At 53.6% G+C, this 10,032-nt stretch overlaps 1 protein-coding gene across 1 annotated transcript; it reads right to left on the bottom strand.

Moving 5' to 3' along the window:
* Nucleotides 1–1,226: 1,226 nt before the first annotated feature.
* DMRTB1 (DMRT like family B with proline rich C-terminal 1) lies at nucleotides 1,227–9,312 on the bottom strand. The gene is made up of 4 exons (XM_023186948.2): nucleotides 8,631–9,312; nucleotides 7,041–7,213; nucleotides 3,860–4,064; nucleotides 1,227–2,119 (listed from the first exon to the last, which is right to left on the bottom strand). Exons 1-4 carry the CDS (start codon nucleotides 9,211–9,213, stop codon nucleotides 2,052–2,054), a joined length of 1,029 nt encoding a protein of 342 aa, XP_023042716.1. The 5' UTR covers nucleotides 9,214–9,312; the 3' UTR covers nucleotides 1,227–2,051.
* Between the last annotated feature and the right edge of the window lie 720 nt (nucleotides 9,313–10,032).

Raw genomic sequence — 10,032 nt, forward strand, 5'->3', positions numbered from 1 at the left:
AAAAAGTAAGGTTACCAATCCAGCCCCGGCAGGTCAGGGGTTCAGTTAGCGCATGGTGATTGATGTCAAGTGCAACGAAAAGGCATGTCTTCTCCCACCCTCTCAGGGTCCTACAGCACTGTGGTCCCCAGGGGGAAGACCAGCACTGGGGTAAGTGATAGCTTCAGCCCCCAAGCCAGGCTAGTCCCAAATCACTGCATCATCCTGTCCAGGCTGACACCAGTGCTGACCTGCAGGCCTCAGGCCTCAGCATGCCTGGTCTGCCCTGCTGAAAGCACTCTTGTGTCTGTATGGCAGTAACTGAAAAGTTCTCGTGATAGTACCCGTCTCCAGCGCCTTCCAACAAAGCCCAGGCCCTGGGCCCCAGCCACCACACTGACGTAAGAGAACAGTTAGGGTATCACTTCTCAATGATCCCCCTGCCACCTATCCCAGGACTTAGGAGGATGTCTGGACACCTCTGCCCACAGGCAAAAGAGGAAGTAAAGTTGACCTGTTCTCTTGGGTGCCAGCCATTCCCTGGACAGAGAACAGGATACTGCCGTGACCCTGGAATCTTTTATACCAGGTCCCCATCCTCCTCTGCACCCTTACTGGGAGTACTCATCTCTCTTCCCTGCTTAACTCATTATTGCCCCTTACAATGTGGTTGAGGCCCTAATTCCCGCAGAAAGCTTTCTCTGACCACTCCCACAGCCTCCCTACCTCTGTGTTCTAGTATGAATCCCCTAAGACTCTCTGTCTCTCCCACTAGATGTCGTGTATCTCATGGGCAGAGCTGGGGTCTGTCAGGTTCTTAATCTAGTAGAGACACAGGATGTTTTCTAAATGAAGGTATAAATGCAACCAAGGGAAGAAGCCCAGGACCCTAAAACAGAATTGGTTCAAGTTCTGTTTTTTTAAATGCATGTTCCTATGCAGGGACTATGGAAGGAGCTGGAGGAAGGAAACTAAGACATCTTTACATTTTGTGTGTCTGCATCAGATTTCTTTAAAAAGTCTCTACTGCTTAAAATAATAACAGTAATAAAAAGAAGTCTACTAGCCTGGCCCGATCCCCTCACTTGACAAAGAAGGGGGAGGTAGAACGGGGAGGGCATGCCTAAGCAAGTGCAGTCAAGGCCAGCCACAGGCCACAAACCCAGGCCCCCAATCTCCCCAACCCAGGCTCCTGCCAACCCTGCCTTCCACCAGGATCAGAGGGAGAATAAGCCTTCCACAAGGACTTCCATTGCTCATTTTATTTCAATAGCCAACTGTCCTCAGAGAACAAACTGTTCATGTCACAGGCGATCAGAGGCACCGTTCTATTCCCTAGGGACTGCATCAGTGCTTATGAACAGCCTACTTTTTAAAGTTGGCAATCACTATAAAAACATCAAATAGTCAAACTAATAAATTTTTTAAAACCAATGCCCATAATGGCTGAAACTTGATGGAGGGGGAATGAAGTAGCCCCAGCAGCCAGGATGCTTGCTAGTAAAACCCCTTAGAGAAGGGGCAAGGGGCTGTGGCCAGGAAGATGTAGGGGACAGAGCAGCAAGGCAGGACGCTGCAGAACCTGCTGTCAACGACCCTGGTCCTGGCTGCTGGCTCCAGCCACCTGGGTGAACTGGAATCTCGATGTCTGTGGTGCCCCCAGCGCCCTGGAGGACAAGACAAAGGCAGCAGAAGGCTGAAATAGATGATGCCTTCTGTCCTGGAGTGGGGCCTGAGGAAATCAAATACTGTCTCTGGGGCTTGTTCCAATAAATGGCAGTGCAACCCAAGGGCAGTTAAATTCATTCCTAAATGGGAGCTTCTCCCAGCACCCACTCCTCAGAGCCCTGGTCCTCCCCTGGTAATAACTTCCTCCATACTCCTCTCCAACTGTACATCGCAGAACTGAAACTTAGAAATCGCCCTCCTTCCTCCTATATTGAACTGGGAATCAGTTGCCATCTATGCTATCAACCTCCTTCCTCCCTACACATCACTGAATGAAGACAAGAAAACTGTTGCTGTCGCCCCCCAGTGCCCCACTCTGCTGGCCTGGAGGGCGGGCCTGGGGCCTAGTCGGACTGCTCCTGAGACGATGGCTGGCTGGGCTCACCCGGTGGCACCTCTGCATCCTGATCATCTGTGAAAGACAAAGAAGGCAGCTGGATTCAGAAAGAGGGAAAATGACTACCTATTTGCAGATGAAGATTTTCTTTTCTTCTTATTTTATTTTATTTTTTTCAGACAGACTCTCGCTCCGTCGCCCAGGCTGGAGTGCAGTGGTGTAATCTCAGCTCACTGCAACCTCCACCTCCCAGGTTCAAGCAACTCTCCTGTCTCAGCCTCCTGAGTAGCTGGGATTACAGGTACCCACCAACACACCCAGTTAATTTTTGTATTTTTAGCAGAGACGGGGTTGCCCCATGTTGGCCAGGCTGGCCTTAAACTCCTGACCTCAGGTGATCCACCCACCTCGCCCTCCCCACAGTGCTGGGATTACAGGTGTGAGCCACTGTGCCCAGCCCAGATATAGATTTTCCATAAGCCTTTCTCATCATACCCAGGCCTAGGAGAGAATGAATTTTCTTTAATTTGTTAGGCATCAGAAGCCTGGAATCCTAGCCTTGACCATGTGATTCAGATTCAAGTTCCAGCTCTTACTCTGCTCCTCACAAGCTGGGAGGAATTAGCAAGATACTCCACAGCTCTGAACCTCAGCTTCCCCTTCTGAAAAACGAGATGTATCCACCTTGCTGCCACCTTGCAATGGCAGCACGGGTACTAAGTGAAACACAGTGATAGGCCACCTTCACCAATGCCTTCATCACTTCGGGTTCTATTTAATCCTCAGAATCCTCATGAGGTAGGGACCATTATTTCTCTGCTTTTACACATGATGAAACTGGAGCACCAAAGAGTGAATGAGCTTGCCCAAGTTACACAGCTGGGCAAGTGCTGCAGCCAGGCCACCCAGCACTGGGGCCAGTGGCTTTCAGCCACATGACACCACCTCTCCAGCTACTGGATCTAGGCACTGCACACACAGGAAGTGTCCAACAGGCTTCAGTTTCCTCTTCAGTAAAATGGTGATACCACCAGACTCCCCTAGCTCATAAGATGGTCTGACAGTCATTTTAAAGTCCTGGTCGAGTTTGTCAGTTCTTTCCAAATCACAGGAGCCCAAGGGGAAGACTGAAAGGAAAAAAGTCCTAGAAGCTTTAAAGCTGCAAGGGCCCTCAAAAGAAAACCCAAAACATTTTCACATCCAAAAGTTTCCTCGACCCTCACAGTAACCTAGTAAGGGGGCCCCTTTTATAGCTGAAAAGCCTCAGTGCCCAGGACCATCCAGTGCCCCAGTGGCAGAGCTTGTGAAGGACAGATTCTCTAGCTTCTGGTCTGGTTCCCTCAGAGCGGCCTGGGGCAGAGGCATAGCCCCACCACACGGGCTCCTGCTGCGGCTCCAGGCTCTGCATCTGCTCCCCTACCCCAGCCAGAGAGGCCTGGCACCTCCGGTCTTCCAAACGCACCACATGCCTGCTGTCCTCCACAGCTCTGCCCACGTAGCCAGTAAGTTCAGTGAACAGGAACTGGACTGGGAGCTAGGCTGAGAACTCTGTTCAAATCCCAGCTCTGCTATTTACACCCACAAGAACTGCTGAAGGCCCTGATTTCCTCATCTGGAGTCCCATTCCCACCTCGCTTAGGTGTGTGCTTATGGGGACTGGAGGAGGAGTATAAGAAGGAGCTCATCCTAGGGCTCAGCACCCTTTAAATTCCACGTCACTTCTCTCCACACCTAACCTTTCTTCAGATTAGGTACCTCTTCCTCCAGAAAGTCTCCCTGGCTCTGGCGGAAGCTGGCAGACTGGAGCGCACTCACCCGTGTTCTCCTTGTCAGTATCAAACAGGACGGTCAGTGAGAAAGATGACGGAGGTGGTGGTGGCGGTGGTGGGGGGAGGAAGTGGAGCGCAGAGAGGTAGCCTGGCGGGAGGAACGGGTGCTGTGGTGGAAGCGGTGGAAGGGGCGGCAGAGGCGGCGGCGGCAGGTAGTAGCTTGGCTGGAAGTCTCCCACTGGTTCTGATGCCTGCACAGCATGCACAGCAGAGAAGCAGAGAGGAGAGAGAGTTAGCCAGATGGGCTGACCAAACATAGCTCTCACCCCCGAAGTGGGGGGCTCCTGATGGGGAGATGCATGGCCCCAAACACACAGGCACAGGGCACTTGGAAGGCGGCATTCGGCAAACACCTGCCAAATTATTGAAGGCAAGAAGGAATACAGGCAACCTCAGATAAGCATGGGGACAGCTGAATGGTCACAGTGACAGAGCCCTTTTGTATATGCCAGAGCGACTGTGCTCACAATCCTAGGAGGGGATTCTGTTACTATTCTTGCTGTAATGATGAAAAACAGGTTCAGTGAGATGAAGCTACAGGCCCAGGGCCCCAGAGCTACTTTGTGGTTAAGGGCAGAACTGGATCCCAAGTTGGCTGACTCCACAGCCCACTCAGCTGACCTCTGTCCAGCGCTGCTCTGCACTGGGGAAGGGTCTGAATGCATCCCAAGCCCACAGGACCCCCTGTCTGGCACATGTGGTCACTTAAACTCAAGTGCCCGGGGGCCTTTGGGAGAAGACGTTGGCAATGTGGGTGTAGAGCAGCTGTTTCTGAAGCAAGATACGCTGGGTGACTTCAGACAAGTGGCCTCACTGATCAACATTTTGCTGCTTCTGTTCCTTCTTCAAGGGATAGAATCCGATCCCTTACCACAGCACGGGGACCCATCACAGGATCTGGAGGGGGGATGACTACACAGCTCAGAGCTTAACCGAGAAACACATAAATGTCATAAGAAATAATACTGAGTTTTGGATGTAGTTCCTGCCGTTTACTTCTCTATCCAGATGCTTCAGAGCAACACTTCCTGAGCTGAGTCTCATGGATTCCTGGTGTCTTACAAAGTATTTTTTAGTACTCTAAAGTGTTATTTGTTAAGCGAGTTTGAGAAACCCCATATACTGCTCCCCACATTAGTGGGTCACACATGAGCATATTAAAGGCTTGGAAGAGTCTGCGAAAATCTCCTTAGATTAACCCAGCTAACCCGGTCGAACTTCATTCAACCACCAGGAAGGGAAGAAAGCCCACTTTTAGGTACCTACTATGTGCCAGACCCTGTGCTAGGTATTTTACATGCATCACCTTATGTATTCTACTCAGGAGCCCTAATAGACAGGTCCTCCCACCCCGATTTTACAGACCAAGACCTGAGTGAGGTCCTCAGAGGTCAGGTAACTGCCATGGGTCACATGGCTGGGACACGACGGAGGAGGCAGGATTGGACCCTAGGTCTGCCCAGCTCCACGGCTGGTGCTGTCCTGTGAACAGGAGAGCAGAGGGAGCCAAGCAGCAGCAGATGGGCAGGGACAGGAACAGGAAGGAGGAAGCTGTTCTGGAGAGCACCTCCAAGCCTTGGCAGGAGGCAGCAGGACAAGGATGAAAGTGATTCGGGGCTCTTGGGTTTGAAACAGCTCACAAATCAATGCCTGATTCTCTCTCCAGACGTGAGAGGGTAGAAGGGGGATTATTAGTGCTTTAATTCCGAGCTGCTCAGCCAAGCATCTCCCTGGATCACAGCTCCTGCCCGGGGCCTGTGGTGGCAGCTTGGGCCCAGATAAACTGACTGAGATCACACTCTTAACAAAGGCCGTCTGGCAGGCCTGTCAGTCAGAGCCCTGCCCTGGACGCCAGGCTCCAGGCTTCTGCGTGAGCAGATGGAGCATGCTCTACTTGGCCAGAGCCCCTCTCTTTGTGTGGAGGCTGGAGATGCCTGGCTCTCCCTGGGCAGTGCCCACAGATGTCAGGCAGGCAGCAGTGCTGGTGTGAGTAAAGGGCCATGTGTGTTCTACCTCTGTGGGAGAGAGGGAGGGGCAGTGGAAAGCACCTAGACCCCAGAGTCAGGGCAACCGAGGTGCCTGACCTGGCTCTGTCACCAACCAGCTGTGTAACCGGAATCCTAGTCTCTCTCTCACCAGTTTTGTGACCCTGGCCAAAAGCTTAACTTCTCTGAGCCTTTTTTTCTCAATGCTACAATGGGGTACAACACCTACCTTGAAGGTTCAATATCAAGGCCAGTGGCTTTCAAACTTTTTTCCCTTGAATCAGTGGAAAATGATTTTTAAGCACAATTTTACAACATCTAAGACAACTGGAAGAGAAGCTGCTGCCGCCAGGCTGAAGCAGGAGTGAGGACCCAGTGACTTGTGTGCCCAACCTGCCCGGGTGCAGCTTGAGCCCCATTGGACTGGCTCCACACTGCGTGACTAATGACTTTCATTAAGGAGAGAGAGGGCTTTCAGCCATCCTAGTCTGGAAGGAGCTGGTAACCAAGGACATAAAACTCAATCACACCTGCCTCGTAGTACACACCACAGGGGTGAACTGACTTTACATACTCAGTTCTCAAAATTCCCAGCTTAGAGAGAATACCAGCTAATGACTGACCTTTACTAATCTTATAAAAGGATTAAATTTCATTCTTTCAACAGGTATTTCCTAAGGTGTCAGGTGTTTGGGGGAAGGTTTCCCTATTTTTCATGACTCAGTTCAAATGCCACCTCCTCCTGAAAGCCCTCTGCAGTCTCAAGTGTGCTCTACCTGTGGGCAGGGAGTCTACCTCTGGTCCTGACTCTGCCTTAAATTTTGTGGTCCCAGTAAGGTGGATATTCCCTTTCTGGAGTCCAGCAAAATGAAGGGCCCTTCCAGCATCAGCATCAGTCAAGGAAGGGGTCACCCTGAACGCTCAGAGTCTTTCAGTACACTGCCCTGAAAAGCACAGGCCATAGCCCAGGCCGAGTGGTGCAGACTGGTCCACACGTGTGCTCCCAGAGACACACACACTGTGCCTGGGCAGTGCCTAAAGCCCTCCACCAGCACTCGGGGGCTGGCATGGAGTGGGCACACAGTTCATGACAGCTGGCTTCCTGGGAATGAGGATCCATCAAGGCAACAGGGGCTGCTGGGAGGAGAAGGAAGCTGGCAAGAAATGAGGGGTGAGACTCACCAAGCCTCCGCCTTGGTACTGGCTGCGGGAAACATGCCGGAAGCCCTGCTGCAGGGGGACGCCAGGAGGGGCGTCCAGGTAGCCCAGCGGGAACGGGCAGTAGGGGTGCATGCTGGAGCCGCCAGGGTACTCAGGGCCCAGTGCACGGTCCGGGTTGATGCTCACAGGGCGCCCTGAAGAAGGCAAGCAAGGAGGGAAGTGTTAGACTTTTCCGCTGGGAAAACCATCCGCAGGGCGGCACAGGCTGGCGGGGTCAAACAGAAAGTCAATCCCGCCCTTCCTTCCGCTGGGCCCTCACTGCATCTCCATCCTCCAGCCAGCCCCGCTGCTCTTGGAGAGTCCTCGGCACGGCCATCAAGCCCGCTGTGGGCCCCGGCCTGCGGCTCCCCGCTGCCCGGCACGCCGTCCGCCCGCACTCTGCCTCTACGAGTCCTCAGTGCCAAGTTCCTCTCCCTCTGGGTCACAGTGAACCCGGCCATGGCTCGAGCTCTGGACACCGATTTGTGTGACTCTTCAATCAACCCTGTCCCTCCCACAAGGACAAGGTCCCTGAGGGCAAGAAATGTGACCCGCGTCCTCCATCACGAATGCCTGGCTCATAGTTCGGCCCAGCCCTGCTTGTCTGTTGAGATGGAACAAAGAAAGGCGGCTTCTCCTAGAATTGCGGTTTCAGGCCTGTGACCAAACCAGATGGGGCGTTCCCTGGGGACCTAGATTTTCCTGGAAAGTCAGGAAGGCGGGACGAGCCTGCGGAAGCCTCTGGACCAATGCTCTGGCACACAGAGGGCAGGACCTTGTCCAGCGTGATCCGGGCTCCCGCATCGGCCTCAGCCTGTCCCACCACACCACCATGGGGAGACACCAGGAAAACACGTCCACACCAAACCCCAGGGCTTTTAAAGCTTCAAATGCACATGTGATGTGAAACTGTACTTCAATACCGAAAGCTCCAAGGCACAGGGAACAATGTGATTTATGTACAAGGTGAGGGGCTAAAAGAAAGGCAACATCTTTACAGACCAACCGTTCTCTTGCGTGGAGTAAAGAAGCAGACTTGGCTCACCCATAAGTGGGGAAAGGGAGGAAGAGGTGCACAGGCGCACTGGGCCAGGGCCGTGCTGAGGGGAGGAGCCTCCCGACCGCGAACAGGGAAGGAAGAGTGCGCAGGCGCAGTCGTCCTTGCGCTGACCTGCCAGCGGGAAAATTCTTATTCTGTAGGAGGAGCGTCCAGCCCAAAGAAATGGCGGGAAGAGGTGCGCAAGCGCATTAGGACTGGGCTCCTCGAGGCCTCTTCCTGGAGGAGGAAGCACTGCTAAGTCGACTGGACGCCATTTTGTTCTTGCATGCCAGAATGACCCAAACTACAGCTAAATGTCAAAAGCCCTCTGAACCGCCCATTCCTTTATGTTTCCTTTTTGCGAAAAGGTACCTAATCCAAATCCCCGTTCCAAGAAGGGTTTCTTAAAGCAGAAGGTACGTTACACGTGGAAAGCATTCTCCCCACCCCAAACCCCTATGCCAGCTGCCCATCCGGGCTGGCCTGTACTGCCAGCTCGGGGAGTCCACCGCGGGACTAAGGCCACGACTTACCAAAGTTGGTGAACGGCGGGCCAGGCACGGGCCGCAGCGGCCTGCGCAGGTCCAGGGGGCCGAGGTAGCCACTGCCTGTGGCCTCCGCCCCAAAAGGGGGTCCCGCAAGGCTGGGCATCGCCACGGCAGCTCGCTCGCTCGGCTCCACGTGGCCGCGGCCGCCCAGAACCGGTGGGAAGGCGCTCGGGCCGGGACTCTGGCCCCGCGGGGACCGCTCGAAGAAGCAGGCGGCCGCGCGGCCCTCGGGTCCCGGCTTGGCGTCTCCGGAGGGGGTCTCCGGAGGCAGAGGGCGGCGGCTCGCGCCCGGGAGGGGGGCGGGGGCGGGGGCGGGGGCGGCGGCCGCGGCCCCGGAGGCCTGCTCTGGACCTTGCGCACCCAGGGCCGCCTCCTGCTCCTCCTCGGCGGCCTGCGTCTTGAGCACCTTCTGTGCGGCCATGATCTTCTGGCGCTCGGAAATCAGGTAGCACTTCTCGCAGAGGCAGTGCTTCCAGCGGCATTTGCCCGCGTGGCCCTTGACGGGCACCAGGAAGCCATGGTTCCTGCATCTCGAGCACTTGGGGGTGCGCACCATCTTGTCGGCCATTGGCAGGGTCAGCCTTCCTAGCACAACCACCACCTCTGGGAGCTGCAGAGCAAGTGGCGCTGGAATGAGCCGCACGCCCCACAAGTCCCTGGTTCTGGGGACATTGGATACACTTGTAACAAAGCGTCTCGCAGTGTGTCCCGGGAACTGCAGCAAGAACCTTGCATTTTCCCTCCTTTTGGGGAGTGCACAGTTTGGAGAGTTTCTGTGCTTTGGATAATTAGATGCAATGGATTGGGTTGAATACATTCTTAATGGGATTCTATTGCATGTATGTCATTTAGCTTATCTGAAGTCTTAGGCATATAATTTTCCAAACTCTATTTCCGCCACTGACGGAAGGTATTTGTAACTTCAGGAAAGGCGGAATGATATTCAACGGTCCACAGATTTAAAACTCGGGAGGAATGTAGCTTTCAGTGTAGAAAAGCACTGTAAGAGGCAAACCATATTTCTCCTCCCTAAAGCTGCTGCTTCTGTGGCATTTCACTTCTCTGCCCTGCAGAGATGCTTCCAGGATATTCCAGAATATTCTCAAGAGCTCAGTGCAGTGTGATGGGTGCTCAAGGGTATGCCCTTGCAGTAATTCCCGTTTCTTGAGAGTCTTTGTGTAGAAATCCTCTTCTGGAAGATGGCACATTGCTAATGTTCATGCCTTCCAAAGTTAGCATACTTAGAATATTTTAAAGTAAAATAGGCAGAATATTCGGGCACTAAGCCTGGCATAGTGTCCTGTGCCTGTAGCCCTAGCTGCTTGTGAGGATCACTTGAGCCCAGAAGTTGGAGACCAACATGAGCAACATAGCGAGACTCCTGTTT

This window comes from Piliocolobus tephrosceles, chromosome 1, assembly GCF_002776525.5.
Source record: "Piliocolobus tephrosceles isolate RC106 chromosome 1, ASM277652v3, whole genome shotgun sequence".
NCBI lineage: Eukaryota > Metazoa > Chordata > Mammalia > Primates > Cercopithecidae > Piliocolobus > Piliocolobus tephrosceles.

Excerpts from the sequence above, each read along its gene's own strand:
- DMRTB1 (XM_023186948.2), bottom strand. The coding sequence starts at position 9,213 with ATGGCCGACAAGATGGTGCGCACCCCCAAGTGCTCGAGATGCAGGAAC. Across the intron at positions 7,214-8,630 it reads CCCGCCGTTCACCAACTTTG|GGCGCCCTGTGAGCATCAAC; the intron begins GTAAGTCGTGGC and ends TGCCTTCTTCAG. Across the intron at positions 4,065-7,040 it reads AGTACCAAGGCGGAGGCTTG|GCATCAGAACCAGTGGGAGA; the intron begins GTGAGTCTCACC and ends CATGCTGTGCAG.